Here is a 20,780-nt window from a genome sequence, read left to right on the forward strand (position 1 = left end):
TTTTTTCTCATCATAGGATTGAAGCAGGGGGGTCTCAGAGCTTAACGTGTTAATTTCAGCCACAGGGACCCTATACTTCCCAAGATACTTACCTGCGTAAGGGGGGCCGGTAGCAGCTCTCGCATCACATGGGCCAATAGGAAACAGTGACGTCATCCCTCGTGGCTTTCTATTGGCCCGCGTGACCAGGAGTGGCTACTGGCACCCTCTACGGAGGCAAGAATCTCGCGAAGCAGGGGATCCCTGTGGCTGAAATTAACAGGGTTCAGCTCCGGAGATCCCCTGCTTCCCACCCATCAAAAAAAACACAAACTGCGTGCTGCTTTAAGTGCTTTAGATTAAAGGCTAAATTTGAACTTTTTAAGTGGTTTTTTTTTGGGAGTAAACCGCTTCTTTTTGAAGGGGATTCCCTTTCACTCTCTCTACCGTACAAATATAAATGTTTCATTCACTCACTTCAAGAAAAAGTTCCTCTAACTGCTGGGCACATTTGTCTTTCTCTGTTAGCTTCTTGTTGATCTCTTGTGCAGATGATCTCTCTTGCAAAAGCTTTTCCCTCAACACCTAGGGTGAGAAAAAAAAGTGTAGAATGCATCACTTGGAGTGGTCATTAGACAGAATCAAACCTATCATTGCAAGGGCTTTCTGTGTATTGCAGTTTCTACCTATACATAAATAAAAGTTTGCATTGAAACATTGGAGTTACATTTCATAAAGTACCCTCCTTCACCGTGTGTGCAAAATAAAATGAAATAGAGAAAGATAATGGAAATATATAGGAATATATGCCTTACTGCCATTTTTCTTTTCCCAGTCCCTCCATGACAATGCACCCGATGGATTGGGGTTATGCCCCTCCTATTGAATTGTAGGACTGCCTTCTGCCAAACTTTAAAAGGCTTCCTGAGGCCCTCAGTCATACGTTTAGCCCAGTTAAAATAATCTCTTCGGAATGGGAAACTGTGCACTGCTATGGAGGGGCCATGAGGTAGAAAAAGGACAGTAAGAAATGTATTCCTCTCTCTCTCGTCTCCCATGACAGTGCACATGATGGGATGTCCCAAAGCAGTCCCCTATTTAAGGTGGGAAGTATCGGCAACGATTGCTTGCAGAACCTTTATTCCATATCTGGCCTCCTGGGAACCCGATATCCAATTTATAATGTCAGATAAATGTCTTCTGAGAAGGCCACGTAGCTGCCTTGCATATAAACATCCTGATAAGGCGAGTGCTTTGTTGGGCCACAAAGTTGCAATGGTACTTGTGGATTTTGCCATAACCACTATTGGACAGTCCAGATGTTCATCAGTATAATCCTGGTGGATACATAGCTTAATCCGTCTAGCAATGGAAGAGACTGAAGCAGCGCAACCTCTTCTATTCCTAAAAAAACGGTACAAAAAGTGGTCTTATTCCATATAATCCTTTGATTTGGCATCATAATGAGATATGGTACTCACCACATCTAAGCAATGGATACGCTCCTCCTTTATTCCTTTGGTGCTTAGCCAAAATGAAGGGACAATTATGTCAAGGTTCAGATGAAAGGCCAAGATTACCTGAGGGTAGACCTGTGACACTCGTCGCATAACGATCTTATTCTGGTGGATCCCAAAATATGATGCTTTAGAAGATTAGGCCTGCAACGCCCCCATTCGTCTGACTCAGGATAAATCAGAGGCCTCAGTTTCTCTACTGCATTGAGAAAACGAAAAAAATCCTTTTCATTTGCTAAAGGGTTATACAAAAATTCCCAAGGCTGTAACTTGAACTTTACAAGTATTAAGGCCAAGGCCTGTTCCATATCCATTCTGCAAAAATTCCAGTACATTAGGAGACCTAGCTTTCACCAGATGTTTAAACACTGGCTCTCAATCACCATGCTGCCAAGGCAAAGAAGCCTGAATATTGATGTGTGAGAAGATCCGGTAGAACTGGTAGCTTCTAGGGAGCATCAATAGACATTTTTAGCAAGTCCACAAACCATGGCCTCCTTAGTTATAATGACTGCCTCTACTTTCTCTCTACTGATCTTTGCTATAACTTACTGAATCATGGGCAGAGGGAAAATATATATCAGTGGGAAGTTCAACTGTAATGACATTGCCACTGTAAAAATCACCCTTTGATCAAGGTTTCAGGAACAGAAAACAAGTAGCAAAGTATTTTCACTTGTTTCCATGAGGTTTATTCAGGAACCCCCCATCTGAAATGTACTTGATTGAACACTTCTACTTTCACTCTCCTGGGTCGATCCTGTGACTTAAAAAATAAATAAATAAAAAGCTATTCTATTTCCCTGTGATATGTAGAGCTTTGATGTCTGGTACAAAACTTTATGCCCTGGACAGGATCTTTGACACTTCCCTCGATGCTGACATAATTCTTGTACCACTCTGCTAGTTAGTAAGTCAGTGCAGTGGCACAGTCTGAGATTACTCAGGGAGCTGTTCCTTGAAGGAGAAAAGTGGGTTACTGCCCTGAAAATTGCTGTGATCACCAAGACATTTAATGAAAAAGAGCTTTCCACTTCACACCACTTTCCCTGGACAAAGGATTTTCACAGAAGGCCACCCCATCCGTGTGAGCTGACATTGGTAAACACAGTGTTCCATTCTCTAGATCTCTGCCTTTCCTGAGATTCTGAAGGCTTTCCCAAATGAGACTTTCTTGAATGATATAAGATAAGTGAATGTGCCCGGAATGATTTTGTGGATTCTTGTCGGAATTGTTAAAAATATGTGTTTGAAGCAGCCTGATATTAAAGTGGGCACATTGTATGGCTTCCATGGTCGAGGTGAAGAGGCCCAGTTGAAGCTGGGGGCCAGTCCTTGCTGCCATGGCAATCTTTAAAGTCCTTTATCAGGGTCGAACACCTTGCCCACTTTTTAATCTAACTGCATTCCTAGGATCCTAAATCTCATTGAAGGGGACAGCAAACTTTTTTTCCATATTTATGAGCCATTCACAACTTTGGAACTTCTGTTTCCATGTGAAATCTTGCTTCTGGAAAAAAAATGAGCTCGAATTAAAAGATCTTCCAGATATGTAAGAATGTAGATGTCCAGTTTTCGGAGATGTGCAATAACTAGCCCAAAGAGAGGTGCAGAAAACTCATAATGCCTTTTCCTCATGCAGAATCTCAAATATTTCTGATGGGACAGTCTGATAGGAATATGCAGGTATGCATCGTTTAGATCAACTGATGCTAGGACATCTCCGGGTTAAAGAGTATTGATTATGGATTTCATTTTGAAGGGCCTGACCTTCAAAAATTGGTTGACGTACTTCAAGTCTAGGATGGGACAAAATCCACCTGAGCATGGGGACCATACAAACATTGGAATAAATTCCCTTTCTTGCCTGGTCCCGGAGAACCGGATAAACAACTTACTGTTGGCACATCTTGTGAATAGTTGCCACCAAAGCTTTATCCTTTCTTTCTCCCTCTTCTTCTGATGAATATTCTTGGCATTCAGAGTAAATGGGGCACTATACATTAGAATCACCTGAAGATCTTGATCATTTGTGAGATACCCTCTTAGCTTCCAATCTGGAAGCTTCAAAAGTTTCCATGACAGGTCTTCAACCATGAAAAAAACAAATTAATCTGAGGAGTTTCCTCACGTGCAATATTCGTAATACAGTCAGTTCAAGCCTTCTTAGCATAATTGCTAGGTAACTTTCCTTCACATAAGGCACACACAGCAGCACAATGCTTAGTTCTAGCTATAGCCTTCTTAGTCTTGGTAGCCACCGGCTCAGAGGCTCCAGATTCCATCCTATGTTCAGGAGAGGCAATAGGGGATGACATAATAAAGGCCAGGAAACAGCAGGCTATACTGGCTAATACAGGACTAAACAACTGGTCCCTTGTACCTTATATGCTCCTCCCAGTAGCCCTGGTCCAAAAGACAGCCATCAATTGACTGTGCCAACCAGCAGCAGGAGGTAACTCTGCCTTCAACCACTTTTGATGCCCAAATCAAACTGTGCAAGTGCTTAAGGCACTTCTGCTCTTGATGCTCCCAACTTCTAGTTGGGGCCTGCGCTGCATTTGGGACTTCTCCCGACTGTCGGCCAATGGGGAGTCTGCTGGCCTATCGTGGACTGTAGACGGCAGAAACTTGGTGTCCTGCCTTTTTGTGGCTAGCAGCTGTATGCAGCACGGATCCAGAGAACTACAGGAGAGGGAACCCGGTAAAAGGCGGCTGTGTGAGCAGCCGGAGAGAGTACCTGAGAGGGACATCTACTCTGAAAGCAGGTAGGACAAAAAGAGACTGGGAACTTCAGGAAGAAAAGAGCCTTTTAAAAAGGTTAGCAGAAAGCAGTCCTACCCCAGAGCAGGACGGGCATAAAACCCCATCGTGTGCACTGTCAAGGGGGACGATAGAGGAAAAATTGCTCAGATTTTTGGTGTTTGATAAAGTAGCAAAGACATTAATGCCCACGCTGTTGATTACTGAACAGCCTTTGGCAGAACTGATTTCCCTTATTTACGCACACTGATTTGCTGAAGCTTAGCAACAGTGCATGAAATATAATATCAAAATATTCCCTGTTTTATGTCAAAACATTTGGAAAGCTTACACTGTCAAGTTTCCTGGTATTTAAAAAAAGCACTATATTTTCAGTAATAGTAGTCAATATATGCACATAGCGTTCATCTTTGGAAAGGCAAACATGAACATACATTTCTCTTTCATTACATAATACATGTTGGACTTGGGGTATCATGACCATTAATAAAACCCCATACATCTCGAGCTACTGACAGAAGTATTTTTATCATACTTCCTCGTAATGTAGGTCTCAAATGCATACTAAACCCTTCACTTTAACTTTTTATTTGCCAAAAGATCCTCTCAACATAAGTCACTACTATATCCACGTAAAATAAAAAACTAGCAGGCAACTAAAAAAATGCTTAATATTTTGCAAACCCTGATAAATTGAGAAAAGCTGCTATTTAATTCTCAGTTATGCATGCCAATAAAGCATAATACATCTCCCACATAATATATATATATATATATTTATTAACGCATTCCCTGTTTCACATACACAATACAGTACATAGGTAATCAACTAAAAAAACAGCTTTTAATTCTGGCAGGTAATTATAGGAGGAAGAAGGTGTTTGGACATCTCAGGCCACGATTCAAGACCGTGAATAATGAAATAAAAACTGCAAACCTTAAGTTATTAATCATCTGCTAAAAAAAAAACCAATAACGGCTTGTCATATGCATTTTCATGGTCCTCCCAGGAGTGATAAAGGCCACTCGTCAGTAAGTATTTTCAGCCTATCAATTTACCTTCAAATGGCAAACACCAAACTATGGTTAAAAATGGTGAACACATTTTGAGCAAATCATAAAACTAAGATCTTTTCAACCTCATCTATTGAAGAGTTTTTGAGGCCATTGATGGCTCAGGCTTTTTGCGACAGAAAAAGCTTGAATGACTTTAAAACTTCAGTAAACCTCATCAGACGCACTTAGCAAAAAGAAGGGTTCAAGAAAGGGTTCAAGCTTTTATCAGATACTTGTAAGTACTGTATGTTATTATTTTTACCAGTAGTAATTACAGTAGTAATAATTCTTTGAGCCAATGTAAAGCTAGTACTGAACAAAGTAAGCTTCTATCCTATAATAAGATAGTTTTAATACTGGTGCTTGAGGCACAGGGGAAGTAGTTCTAGGCTAGTCCTAAACATGTAAGCCCTTATGTACAGTATGCTACAGTACAATATTGTGCTCAGGATCATAAATAGACCAGTATCCTAAATATATAAGAATCGCTATACCTGGATTTCTGCTGTCACACTGTCAATTTGCTTCTGTTGATTGTCTATGACCTATAGGAGACAAAACAAAAAACAAGGTCAGATGTCAAATTTTCCACAATTGTATTTATTTGTTCTGTCACCCTTACTTTAATTTTTTTTTTTTAAATGATGCTTAGTCTTTTTGTAACTATGCTTTTACCTTCCCATTCATATGCACTAGCTTAATACAAATTCATCCAAAAATGTGTTTTAAAACAGCCAATATATTCCATGTTCGTTCTTGAGGTCATCAATAGAAGAGTGTTATAAGTGTGATGGATTATATACAACATACAGGCTGAACGAGAAGACACCTATTTACAGGATATCAGGCAATTCATATTCTGGACCATAGCCTGAAAATAAAAATTCTGCAGTATAACATCATATGGAATATATATACCCCAGCTAAATCTGCACTCCTAAGTAAAAAGCACCCCAACAAATCTTCTTACCATATATTTTCTCTCGCTACTATTCCTTCTTGCTGCTGGTGATCTCTCCTAATCCTGGACCTGGCGATATACACATTTACTCTCGTCCACGTCTCCTTCTCCCTCCCTGCTAAGGGTGTTAAACCATCTAACTTAATAGCCATTTATTTCTTCTCCTGTGCCCTCTGGAATGTCCGTCCTCTGCCCAACAAGGCTCTGGCTGTACAGAACCTCTTCTGCTCCCACTCTTCAGCTCTTTGCTCTAACAGAAACCTAGCTCTCACAACACAAATCTGCTGTGGAGAGTGCTACTCCTATGGTGGTCTCTTTCTCTCACACTCCACGCCCCAATGGCAGAAGTGGAGGGGTAGGTCTCCTCCCACTGAGAATATCATCTATGCCTCCATGCTTTTCATTCTCTTCCTTTGAGGTTGATGCTGTCCCGCTTTTCTACCCTAACTCACTCCACATGGCAGGCAACTATCGACCACCTAGCTCCACCTTCATCTCTCTTTGAATCCTAGCTTTCCTTCTTTCTCTCCTGATTCTTTCATCCTTCTACTGGGGGACTTCAACAGTCATATTGATGATCCCTCAGTCTCCTGGGCATCTCACCTTCTCTCTCTCTAACCTCCTAATTTGGTCTTCACCAATGAACCAAATGCAGCACCTACAAGCATGGGCAGTATTCAGACCTAGTCTTTACTAAAACCTGTTCCATCTCCCCTCCTCTGCTCTCTTACCATCACCTGCTTTCATTCAACACCACTCATTCCTTTCACCTCCTACTCACAAAAGCTACACTCCATGGACCTCTCTGCTCTGTCATCTACCCTGAACGCCAACCCCTTCTCTCTCCTTCCTCTAACCCTGACAATCTTGTCAACTCTTACAGCTCTATCCTCTTCTCTGCTCTTGGTCTATGTGTCTCTTCTCAGCTCCGGCACATCCGTCCCTGTAACCCATGGCCGTGAGGGTTTAATCACTTCATTACCTCAGCAGTTAGCCACTAAGGCAATTAATCTGATTTTAGTTCATTTTTAGTACACATTATTGACGCAGGGGGTCTACGGAACTGAACCACATTGATTTCAGGTCCGGGGACCCCCTGCTTTTTGGGGTACCTGTATGGGGTGCCGGTATCTAGGGGCTGTTAAAATGTCCAAGTCACATGGGCCATGATGCGGGAGATTTAAACTTGCAGGAGATACCTGCACCCCATACGGATGCCTGCACCTCGGAAGCGGGGGTTTTCGGATCTGAAATTAATGCAGTTCAGCTCCGGAGACCCACTACTTCAATACTGTGTACTACAAATAAAAATAGTGAGATCTGCTGTAAGAGTAGTGCGGGGAGACACAGATTGTTTCTCTCTGCGCATCTCTTAGGCTGCGCTTATAGTGCCTGGTGACGCCACAACAAATATATTGAATCTGTCGCATGCGCTTATAGTAAGCGTGACGGAAACGGAGCGACTACAAATGTTGAAGTCAGTCAAATTTGATTTTGGGAGAGACAGTCGCCACATGTGACTGTCTCTAAACTAATCACAGAGCGCCTATTGCACTCTGCCCTCCCCCTTCATGACGTCACTGTCCTTGTTGCCAGCGACATCGCTTAAAACGAAAGTTCAACTTTCGCCAGCGGTGACGCGTGACGTCACCGGTCGCGTCGCCGTCACTATTAACGCGGCCTTAGACTGATGGCGGACTGTTGGGATTAACGCAGCAGAAGTCCCATTCAGAAGCAGAGACGCCGCCAATGATTTCATTCCTTCTGGGAAGTTTACTCGCAGCTAGGCCGTGAGAGCGGTGAGCCACGATGCGAACTTACTTAGGCTGTGCTCCATCCGCTTCACATTGAGCCCAAGCCGAAAGTAAATAGCGCTACATCTGTATATCTATTCACCCCTAAAATCACACCTGCCATCCAGTCTCAAGTTTCCGATGACCTCCTTGGCCATATACTCGTGGATAGTGCACCACTACCATATAGTTACTATGTAACTATGTAACACTCACGCCATGGCTAAAACTCGTTGCTTCTGCCTTCGTAACATTGTCAAGATCCGCCCTTTCCTCTGTCAATCTGCACTACTGTACTGCTAAAGCTCTAATGCAGCGGTGCGCAAAGTGGGGGGCGCGACCCCCAGGGGGGGCGGGAGATTGTGCTGGGGGGGCGCGGGCAGTTGCAGAGGCCCCGCGCTCTTCCCCCAGGCATTTAAATTAAATGCCGGGGGATCGCGTGAGGCCCCTGCAACTGTTTACTTACCGGGATTCAGCCGCCTGTGTTGCGTCGCCATGGCAACGCGGCGTCAATAGACGCCGCGGCACCATGTGACCTGACGTCACACGCCCACGCAGCGTCATCTGACGCGGCTGAAAGAAGGCAGGGGGGCGCGAGAGCCGGGGGCAGAGAGACAGGGGGGCGCAGCACAAAAAGTTTGCGCTCCCCTGCTCTAATGCATACCCTTTTTTACTCCTGTTTGGATTATTGTAATATTCTGCTAACAGGCCTCCCTGCCTCACAAATTCTGCTGCTAGAATAAATAAATAAATAAAATTTCATTTTCTCCCAGAACAGTCCCTGCTCGTCTCATAAAATCGCTCTCCTGGCTTCCCATCAAGTTTTGGATCACCTAATGTAAAAGGCTCTCTTCCTTGCCTACACGGCTCTCTTCCTGCTCTCTCCTATACGGCTCTCTCTTCCTTGCCTGCTCGGCTCTCCCTTCCTTACCTACACGGCTCTCTTCCTTGCCTTCAAGAACGTGGAGAGAAAGTAGAGCACTGCCAACAAAAGAAAATAAAAAAAGGGCTGGGGCAAAAATAAAGATTATTTATTGGGCATATGAGCCAAAAAGGACAAACAAACTAATATTAAAAACCTCTGACGCGTTTCCCGCCTCCACGGTGGGAAACGCGTCAGAGTTTTTTAATATTAGTGTGTTTGTCCTTTTTGGCTCATATGCCCAATAAATAATCTTTATTTTTGCCCCAGCCCTTTTTTTATTTTCTTTTGTTGGCAGTGCTCTACTTTCTCTCCACGTTCCTGATTCTCTACTATAGTATAGCAGCACGCCACGGTATTATCATTGCGGATCAGCTGTTACCATAGAGAGGATTTCCTCTTCAAGCTGCTGAGTGGATCGGGTTTAGCTAGTGTGTAGCCGATAACCCAGCCCCTCACCTGCACCGGGAACGCAACACAGCTGACGGAGACAACACCGAGGAGTGGATCGTCCTCGTCCTTCAACCAGCAGCCACACCCCCGACAGCACCGGACCGGTACATTGCGGGAGATCCATCTGGCACCCGGTAAGGCGGCGGGAGACTCTGCTTGCAGGTCTCTACTACCATCAGCTTGTCCACACATACCGGGTTGCCGCACGTTCGCTTGAAGAGGTTCTTACCCCATCTGTCATCTGGGGGGGGGTGTGTACCATCGGCGTGGTTGGAACTTTGCCCTGGCTCTACACAGGTGAGGTGGGGGTGATTCAGGCCCACACACACCATCGGCAATACCCACGGGACACTCGGATAACGCTTTATCCTTCATACCGGCTCACCCAGGCATTTTTTCTTAGTACTTTATTTATACCTTGCGCATTTGGAGCACCACTTGGGGGTTATCCCCCTTTTTCTACTTCCTTGCCTTCAAGGCTCTCCACTTATCTGCTCCTCCTCCATCAACTTTGCTCTCTTGTCATGCTCCTGCTCGTCTCATTTCCAGCTCTTTCACCTCTACTGCTCTCTCACTTTTTCCTTCACTTCACATGTGGAACTCCCTCACGCTCAGTATACGCAAAGTACCTGCTGCCCTCACCTTTAAGTTAAACCTTAAAAAAACGCACCTCTTAAATAAAGCATTTCAATAGCCAAGCTCCATGGGTACTGTCCCATATCCACAGTCGCTCCTGCCAAACATTATGGCCAAGCACTGCCACGTACAACACTTAATCCCTCCCCTGTTGTCTCTGCTCTCTAAGTCTACCAACATATCACTTGGATAGTAAGCAAAGAAATTCCAAAAACATCTTGACAGAAATACCACATAGGTGCACCTGTGGGTGCATTCATGCACATGTCAACCGCCAGAGCATCTTGAGAAAGGTCCAAGTGAATGATCAAAACATTGATCCTTAGATTAAATAATTGAACAAATCTATTTGAAAAAGTCCTCGTACATTGCTTCTGTTTTTCTTCACTAATGCCTGCACTTCCAAGTTTGCTAAAGGATCCATGGCAGTATTCCTAAAATCTCGAGTGCCCCATTAACATGAACAGCCAGAGCATGACTTCACTGTGCCCAGGCATAACAACATTAAAAATTAAAAGCGTAGTCCTTTATTGTATAGTAGCAAAACACAGTATTGTTTATGGTGCTTAACGGACAACATTTTAGTCCCAGACAATTTTTACAATATTGAAGGACAGAGTAGCCCAACAAGATAAGCCAAATTGTTGACAGTTCAACACATTTACATTACCCCCTTGTGAATAAGCACAACAGAATCTGTCATTTTATTCATAATGGGAGGGCATGAAGCGTAGTGTGACTTTCTCCTTCAAGGAGGCATCTTACAGCTGTGAGGACCAAGCTTCCAGGTGACTTTAACTGTAGTTAAAGCTGCAGTTCAGTCAATATCCTGCATGTGTGTTTTTTTTAATAAATCAGTTCTGTAGTAAGAAAAAATACTTTTAGCATTTTCTGTTTTTAAAAAAACAACTTTGAAAGACCAATTTTCTTGTATTCTATTTTAACAACCATTTACTAAGGCACTGCCCCTTCATGTCCTGTCACAAACCCAGGCACACCCCTTTGTCAGCCCTGCCCTCCCTCTAGCACATGTCAGTGCAGGAGTGCTCATGAATATTCATGAGCTTCCACTGAGAGACAGAAGCAGAAGAAAAACATATGCCAGCTCTAATTATGTCACCAAATTTCACCTATCAATATATGGAGAACGAATTGACCTGCAGCTATACAGTTCTTTAGGTAATTAGAGATTGCACACATGAAACTATTGAGGTAAAAAAATTAATAAAAAAAAAAAAAAAAAAAGACTGAACTGCAGCTTTAAGTGGGAACCACACAAAATTGACGCAATAGGCTTTACAGGGGCTTGAATGCTGGATTTAGCAACACGTGTGAGAGGCTGGAAGTACACGGGGATATGCAATATTTCAGTACGGTAACGTTCATATTTAGAGAAGCATGAGAAGATTGGGGTATTTCTCCTAGCACAGGGAATGCTGATGGGGTGATGTACATGTCATGGAGATTTAAGCTAACCTTATTGGCACGCTCTGTCTGCTCTCTGAGACGATCATTTTCACTCTGGAGTTGCTTTGTATCCAACATTGGGAGTCGAACACCATCCTCAAGACACTTCTGGACCTTTTGTTGCAAGCTGTAAATAATTAGGGAACATAACAATATTTGGTTAAATTACTTATATTACTCACCATTCATAACAAGTTACCTAACACTACACATTTAGACAATTAGTGCTAAAACTGCAATTATTGTCACTGACCATCACAAGTCATCGCCATAAAGTGTGCAGCTTATTACCTCAAGGTATGGCATGTGGGCAGCTTAAAAAGAATAAGTAGGGGAGTGCTGGAGATGTGGTGAAAGACTTTTACATTGCTACTGCAGGAATAATAAGGCTTACAGACTATAATGCTTAAGATTACAAAAGGCAGCAAAACATATCCCATACACTGCAGTACTAAATGTCATAATACGCGTGTGCATATGTGCATGTGTATGCGTTTGCATGCATATGTGCATGTATTTTTTTTATATTAAAAAAAAATGCTAAAAATATATAACTATCACCAATTTTGCATGGATTTCCATCAGGATAGACTGTAAACCTACGTGTCTTATGTCACATACTTACTTTTTTTTTCTTTACATTTGTAAAGTGACGGATACAGGTTTGTATTTATGAATCTCACAAAACCAATTAGCTGTTAGTTTTGTGTTTCTGAGGATGGCCAGAGAAGCCGGATAAAGTCACAAGATAAAGATTAAGGATTCAAGGGGCTAATTGGCTGAAGAGACAGACATTTTATAAAAAAAGGTGTTTGTGTAATGGAGTGAATGATGATTTAATTGGGGGAGAATGATAATTTAATTAAGATAGTGCGCACATTATTAAACGTGTAATCCGATGTACTAAGTTATCACCCAAAACACTATTGTGTATATTGTTATATTGATTGCACTACCTATATCTACCAGAAAATCAGAAACACTAGGAAACAAGTACTCTATAGCTTTCTGAAAACAGTAAAAAGAACAACTCTAGAGGTATGTGTTACGGCAGGGGAGCGTTTTAGGCGTCATGACCCCGCGGCGTCAAATGACGCTTCTCCAGAAGCCGTCTGAGCCAAGGTAAGTGAAGTTTACCGAGGCATTCACCGCTTCCCCAGCATTTCATTTAAGTGCCTTCGGGAAGCGCGTGGGGTCTCTTAAACCTGCGCCCTCCCCCCCCCCCCCAGCGATGGCGCGCCCCCAGTTTTTGCGCACCCCTGTAAAGGGACATACTGATTAAAACATTTGACTGGGAATAGTCTTCAACAGAAGAAATACTAATACCATACCACCAAGGGTCTTATTCAATTAGACCTTTAGTGGCTGATCCCACAAGCAGTCCTCATTGAATAAAGGTCCGTGTTAGAACAGAGTCAATATATTCTGCCATATTTGAAGGGGGATCGAATAAGTAATTAGACCCAGTATTGTCATATGACATGACGGGGCAGATTCATAAAGAGCTGGTACAAGGCAATGGGAGTCAACACTGGATCAGTTGCACTAAGACGTAATAGGGTTGGGTGATATACAGATATATGGAAATATCGCGATAACAATCTCCCGGTATGCAGATATTGGAAATAACCTGTTATCGCGATATTATGGGGTGCCGGTTCAGTGAGAGCAGCTTTGAAGCTGCCGCTGTGCTTTTTTCAGCCTCTTTCCCCGAGGCCCCCTTCCTTCATGCTTCTGAATGCTGACTCGGAGGGAGGGGGGGGGAGAAGCTTTGGGCAGCATAGGGGAGAGTACATATGAGAGCAGAGGCAGCAGTGGAAGGTAGGAACTCCACACTTTCCTTTTGTTAACCTCTACAACCCCTCCCCCTGGGACACAACCCCTCCCCCCCCCTCCCCGGGGCACTTAACCCCTTCCTCTCTTGCCCCTGGGACCATTAACGCCTTTCTCTCTCCCCCCTCGAGCACTTAACTCTTTCCCCTAACTCCACAGGAACCGTTAACCTCTCCCCCACTTCCTTGCCTGCACTTTACCCTTTCTCACCTACACTGCTTCCATTACTCTCACCCTTTCTGAAAATGTAAAAAAATCAATTAAAACACATTTTTCGACAAATCTTAGAGTGTCAAAAAAGCTTTAATTGGTTTAAAAAAAATTATAAGTGAAATGATATGGAGGGAGTATCTCGGGTGAGAGCAATGGTATGAGGGGTGGGTGGATGAGGGGTGGGTGGATGAAGGGTGGGTGGGTGGATGAAAGGTGGGTGGATGAAGGTTGGGTGGATGAGGGGTGGGCGGATGAGGGGTGGGCGGATGAGGGGTGGGCGGATGAGGGGTGGGCGGATGAGGGGTGGGCGGATGAGGGGAATGCTAGGGTAATGCGAGCAGTGTAAGTGAGAAAAGGTGAAGTGCAGACATGGAAAAGGTTTGGGAATGGAGGTCTCTGTTCTAGTAAATCTAAAGAAAATGTATTTATTTTGAGAACACATTTTATTTAGATTTACTAGAACATATTCAAATTTAATTTTAACAAATTTATCGCGATATATATCGTTATCACAATACATTTTTTAATATCATTATCGTGGTGCGAATTCTGATAGCGCCTAAGCCATACCAGCGCTTGATGATTCCGTCCCTAAGGGGCTTATTCAATCAAGGGTGATAGTGCCAATTTGGTACTACCGCATGGAAAGCCCCATTTAAGTCATGGGAGTTACTGTGTTGTAAAACCAAATTGTCACCATTGCACTTTATTGAATTAGCCTCTGATATGATCTGCAACATATTTTATCCCTTATGAAAATGGGACTTTTAACCTATCAAGTTACAGTAGCCTTGGTTGCGGAAATAAGCGCAATCCCATGGAAATTTGAGGAGGGCATGTTTGGTCACTTAACCCCTTGGAAATTTGAGGAGGGCGTGCCTGGTCACTTAACCCCTTGGCTGTGTTGTTCCTACTGGGAGCCAAGGTGCTGTTGATAGAAAAATTGGGTTAAGCAGCTGTTGACTAAAATAGGGTCAGAAGTGCTCCAAGGAACCCACTGGTGAAGACTATGATCACCAAGTAAATATATATATATATGCCTATCTTTACTTATATAGCGCCAACAGATTACTCAGCGCTTTACAAAGACTAATTCTAATAGGGAATTAGAATAATCCAATAAGCACAGAAAAGTCAGACAATAGGAGAGGAATTCCCTGCCCCACAGAGCTTGCAATCTAAGTGTTATGTTGGGAGACTTACAGAGACAGCAGGTGAGGGAATAAGTGCAGTGTAAGCCACAAGCATGAGTGGAGGGAAGGTGAGAATGAAATGTGGATAGGAGTGGGGTATTAATCATTAATGTAAGCAGCCTTCCATAGCCTTACGTTTGCTCACCATAAGATAATGCTCAACACAATAATGCTCATTATAAAGTTCATACAGTCAGGCCTAGCACACTAGAGATTCTCCATAGAACCAACAATAGCAATTGTGAAGTCGATGCTCGTTGAGCATACTGAAAAGCTCACTGCTAATTACATTTCACACAAACTAATTTTTTAAGCATGTGTCATACTGTTGAAAATCTTGAATGTGGTTTACAAGTCACAAGAACACCAAATGTCTAAACAAGAGAAGGACAGTCATGTGAGGAGGATCTCATACCTCTGAACCGTCAGTACCAACTCCTTCTCCCTCTTTGTTTGAGACTCTGTCTTTGCCTCTGTTTCTCGGCTCTGCGTCCTGGACTCACTGAGCAGTTTTTCCAAGTCTTTGATGGCTTCCTTCAACTGCTTGTTCTCCTCCTCTACAGCCTGCAGCTTTTGTGGGTACAAAACATCGCAATTATTTATGGAATTCAAAGGGAATTTAAATTCTATAATTGTCTACTAAATGAGAGCGCACATGCACCATTGCACATCGTATTATTGTTCACCAAGTATGCATTCATTTCTTGCAAGTTTGTCATCTCTCAATAAAAGTACCTACTGCCCACGTATTACAGGAAAATGTATGTTTTGGTTCTAGGTGCGACTGTGTTTGACTCTATAAAGACCTTTTTCATTGACAGCGACTGACCAGGATTCCTGCCAAGTAGACACAGTTATCCTCAGGCCACTGACCAGATTAGCAGTTCTGAGGCCTTGAAACTGCTTTAGGAGGTTAAATATTTCTACTCCCTTTGAAACCCAGACTAATTAGTTTGGCAACTCACCCTTTCAGTCTGCTTCTGCACATCATCAAGTGTTGGGAGGTCAGCAAGGTATTTCTCCAGGGTTTCAATCCGCCTCTGCTTTTCCCGGTTTTGCTCATTCTCTTTTTGACATTTCTTTCTTAGGCTGTTAATGTATTTATCTCTAGTTTTGATCTAAACCCAGAACATAAAAAAAATATATATGTTTTTATTACCAATAAAGTCTACAAAAAGCAGCAGTGGTGACATCTCAATAATTTTTTCAAAATTATTCTATGACAAGGAATACCAAAATAACCATGCATGCATGTGCGTGTGTGCATATATGTGTGTGAAGCGTGTGCGCGCACGTAAGCGTGTGCGTAAAACCTCTTCATTATGAACCCAAAATGGAGCTAAAGCTACGTACAATTGTACAAGATCTGTAATGTTCTGTAAGATAAAAAAAAAAAAATTCATTTATATACTGTACACCTCTATTTATCAGCTTGTTCATAATCATGATCTCAATTCAGAACTAGCAGGATTACCTTATGGCAACAGCCAGATACCTGAAATAGTGAATCAGTACAATAGCAAATCGTACATCTATTTTATTTAATTTATTTTTTACAGGACATTTGGTCAATCATTGCAAACTTTGCATGGAAGTGGCAGAATGGCGCTGCTGCTGCTGCAAACTTCGATGGGTAGGAAACCAGTGTCCGCAGCCTCTGTTAACCCTTTGAGTGCCGGAGGGGCCGCGGCACCAGAGTGTCACAGCCCCGCCCGCGTTTGCGATTTCGGGACGGCTTCTCTGAAACGATCACGTGATCGCTGTCACCGATGACGGGAGGAGAGGAGACCTCCTCTTCTGTTCCACTTCCTGTCAGATTGCCATCTCCCCTACAAAAACCGGCAGGAAGATAATGACGAGGCAAATACGTCATGATGCCCCTGGAACGCCAGACCCCGTGATGTAGAAGCTACGGATATAGGGCACCCAAAGGGTTAACAGGAGCATCATTTTTGCGTGAAAACCAAGGCAAACCAAATGAGCTAGATACCTTCTCCTCCAACTTCTTGACCTCTTCATTGGATTTGCTTGTGCTCTGTTTCAGGACCTCGTTGAGTTGTGCAAACTCTACTTCCGCAGACGCAAGTTTCCGTGCAAGGTCCTCTCTGTCGCCGAGGTGGAGCTTGGTTCTGTCTGGAGGGTTCTGCAGAGATCTTCTGCTTTCACACTGTGCTTCCTTGGAAAGAAGGAATAAAATGGTTCTGACTAATCTGCAACGTCTCTCTTAAGCCCATCATGAATACACTGTGAATTCACTTTAGTCCCATTCATTTGAATAGAGCAGATTGCTTCTACAGCGCAGGGAGGCGGCTTCAGCGCATATAGAAAATTGGCTTCAATTGAACAGTTAGGATCCCAGGAGTTTGCCAGGTGCACACTAAATGTTCAGGGGAACAAATATGCTTGCAACTTACATGGCATTTTCCATTCTTTGATCTCACAGTGATCTGCGCAAACATTTCCAAAGTCACCACTACCCATATATATCTGGCCTTCATTTCTCTAACTCGGCAGCACAAAAGGTGTTTGTGTATGCCTATCATTTCAGTAAGTGACCTGCCAACGAGCAATGGGTTACAAAGGATCCATAGCTAGCACTCTGCTCATGTAGATGTAGCCAGGCTTACTATCCCCGTAGCCGCTGCAAAACCTTCAGAAGATTATTTGGAAGCTCACCAGGGCAGGGATTTCCCCTCCTATAGTGCAATTTTGTTGGTTACACTAATTGTATTACAATTCCCTGTACTGCATTGCCTCTTTTGTAAAGCGCAGAGTACACTGTGGGCACTATACAAATAAAGATATACATACTGTACAAGGAAGGAGCCGCAGGAAACTGAAGGGGGGGGGAAGAGTTTGTGTGTGTCGGGGGGGGGGGGGGAATGGGGGACGACGACGACACATTTAACCTATTAAAATGTCACTGCCTTTAGCTATGAGACAGACAGCCCCATAGGGGAGTGGGGGGGAATGGTTTCGATTATACATTAAAAATATTTAGTCAGCTACTGCACCGACACACTTTATTCGAGCAAATACCCAGTATGTACCTGGCAGATACCTGGAATGCACCGCTCCTCACCTCTGACAAGCCCCATTGCGTTTGCCTTCCCAGCCTGGGTTCATGCCTGGCTGACGGGCGGCTGATCTGTTAAATGATAATGATTAGGATTTAATAGGCTGCAATGCTTCGCGTGTCTACCAGATGGCATAAATTCATGAATTGTAATGCAGTATATATATATATACTGTGCAGTATTGCAGCCAGCGGGAATAAAATGCTTCAATCCCTGCCTGGAAAATACCTCAATGCACTCGGGCAGAAAACAGTCACAAACCTCAATACACCCGGGTATACCCGAATTCGTGGGACTAGCCGAGCTCGAATAAAGTGTGTCGCCAGTGTAAGAGGAACCGCATCATTAAAGGCAGAGGGGCCATATTTAGTAAACGGTATTACTCCATAAGTTACCTTACAACATCAAAATACACCTTACCAAGCCATTTATGGAGTAGCAACCTTTACACAAATATGGCCATGTTATAATGGTGTAGTCATACTTCTTTTAACCTCCTGTGGCAGTATGTTGATTTACAACCGTGGCAGTAGAGGTAATACTTCATCTTCACATCTAGCTTTATTACTTGGTAATATTTTCCGGAACATATGACAGCCATTAAAACTACGCAGTTCTCACACAACTGCTCAATGAATTGCGTTACAACCATACGTGAGCAGGTGCCACGAGGAGCCACAGATTCTATTACCGTCAAGTAGACTTCATATATTTGAACTTTTTGATCCAGGACGCTGGTTGTTTATCACAGACAAGGAGCCCATTATTCCATAGGCACAACCACATCAAAAGAAAGGTCGTCTCAGAGCCCCCCAGTGAGATCATGTTACCTTGAGATCATGCGTGTAGCAATCGTCTCCATTCACGACATGAGCCGCCTTGGCCTGGTGAGTCCGCAGCTCATTGTCCCTGATGGCATGCTGCAGCTGGCAGATATGCTGCTTCTGTCTGCAAAAGTGTGGCGGAAACGAGGTTTTATGACACGAGACATCTTCATTTTTCCACAACACAGAACACAATATATCTCATCTCTGACACCTGACAAAAAGCGAGGGCTGCGTGACACCAAACGCATGAAGTACTTAAACCCCAAAAGGGACATACAAGTTTGAAAAGAATGTTGTACCCTTATAAAACACCATTTTATTAAATATATATAAAAAAGGATTTAAAACGATGCTGCTGCCTATGCGTATTTAGGTTTTATTAAAACAAGAACTACTTTTTCTTTTGATCCATGCAAAACCTCCTCCACTGTGTATCTTCAATAACAGGTATATCTAAATGAACATACAAGAAAAAAATAAAGACGAAAGACCATAAACTACATAATAGGTCTGTGGACTATTTGGTTTAAGAACAACTGTGTGTAATACAGGCTTATATAGACAGTTTGTTTAGTTGTGGCAACGTACATTGCTTTTATTTACACGTTTCTGTACGTTTTTGTAGAAGAAGAACGCCAAATAATATTATTTTGCTCCAAGTAACTATCACATGAACACGAAGCAGAAGAGACAGAGAGAAAAAATATTTTCTAGTCAGAGGGAGGTGGACAAAAATATAAAATACTTGGGAGCCAGCCAGAGTTTTTAGGAGCCAGTGTTTTAAGAGGTATGGGGTTATGGGGCATTCCGGCTTAACCACCCTCACCACCTGTCGGAGACTCTGTGTCACAGTATATCAGAAACGCGTACACACACAGCGACACACTTTTTGATTGTATGGTTGCCACACCCCTGCTACATTTATCAATGCTAGCTATATTTGTATGCAAATGTGACACCACAAGCAATGCTTTCAAAAGCACTTTCTTCCACTGTCGTTGGGTGCCATGCTACTTTGATACAAATATGTAAATATGTACATCCCAATCGCTCCTGGTAAATTAATTAGGTAAAATAAAACAAGTATTATTTCATCTGCTCCATTCCTTTTCACACAGTTTTGCAAGGATTGTGCAGTGCACACGTAGGCAATTAAATCCATATCATCTTGTCCATCGGTGGGGAACCTGTGGCTGAGAATCTGAGCCGGCACTCGGGCTGTCAGAAGAACTCTCCAACATTTTGCACATAGTATTAGGTGACCACACGTCCTGGATGGAGGTATTTCCAAGCAATTCCTAATGGAAGACTCCTAACCTATGCAGCTCATCACAGAAATAAAATTTGGTGTAATAGGTACAACTGCTCTTACAGTACCCCAAACACATACAGTGTACCTGCTAAATAGGTACAGTTGGAGGGTGTCCTGTTTAGCGCAGCAAAAACAATATAGGAGCAAAAGTTCCCACTAGAAACCAATCCCTCTACAATGGCTAACAAACTCCTCTGGCACGCGACCTCAAGGTGAAACTAACCTGCAGCACATATTCAAATGTGTCTCCACCGTTAATCTAGTACAGTATAATCATTTACCGCACCCCACACTCTAAATGCTGGAGAGAAAAAGATTGCAACCTGGGTTTCCTACAGATCAGAAGACCGTATCATGGAGAGGTGCTTCCACCTAGTGTTGTACATAGGAAAATGTCCACCTTGTATGAGAAACTGGTCACTACCAAGGGAAACCAATAGCATTCTTATAGCAAAGCACAAAGTGTTATACAATGCCCCTAATAACGTATCTGGTTCAGCGAAGTACCCACTGGTTTTCTCGGGCAGGGGTGCGCAGAACTGGGGGATGTGGTGGTTACAGAGGTCCCGAGCTCTCTCCCAAGGAATTTAAATTAAATGCAGAGGGACCGCACGAGGCCTCTGTAAATTCCCTTACCTTGGCTTCCAGCGATGCGTCGTCATGTCGACGCCAAATGATGGCGCGGGGTTGTGTTGCTATGACCCCGCAGCGTCACTTAACGCCGGAGCCAAGGTATGGGGGGGAGGGGACAGGAGAAGGTGGGGACAGCATGCAGGGG

General features: G+C 43.2%; 1 protein-coding gene across 3 annotated transcripts in view; it reads right to left on the reverse strand.

Annotated features, from left to right (window-relative positions):
- The window catches only part of CEP85L (centrosomal protein 85L), a 259,428-nt gene that overhangs the window by 13,029 nt on the left and 225,619 nt on the right, over positions 1–20,780 (reverse strand). For 2 of the 3 annotated variants that reach the window (XM_075597741.1, XM_075597739.1), the window contains exons 5-11: positions 18,694–18,811; positions 16,777–16,962; positions 15,752–15,904; positions 15,202–15,356; positions 11,557–11,674; positions 5,810–5,860; positions 457–564 (exon numbers count right to left, since the gene is read on the reverse strand). In XM_075597741.1, the coding sequence (XP_075453856.1) occupies positions 457–564; positions 5,810–5,860; positions 11,557–11,674; positions 15,202–15,356; positions 15,752–15,904; positions 16,777–16,962; positions 18,694–18,811 (889 nt within the window). The remainder of the gene's footprint in view (positions 1–456; positions 565–5,809; positions 5,861–11,556; positions 11,675–15,201; positions 15,357–15,751; positions 15,905–16,776; positions 16,963–18,693; positions 18,812–20,780) is intronic. The other variant, XM_075597740.1, reaches the window with a different exon arrangement.

The sequence above is a fragment of the Ascaphus truei genome, chromosome 4, assembly GCF_040206685.1.
Source record: "Ascaphus truei isolate aAscTru1 chromosome 4, aAscTru1.hap1, whole genome shotgun sequence".
Classification (NCBI taxonomy): Eukaryota; Metazoa; Chordata; class Amphibia; order Anura; family Ascaphidae; genus Ascaphus; species Ascaphus truei.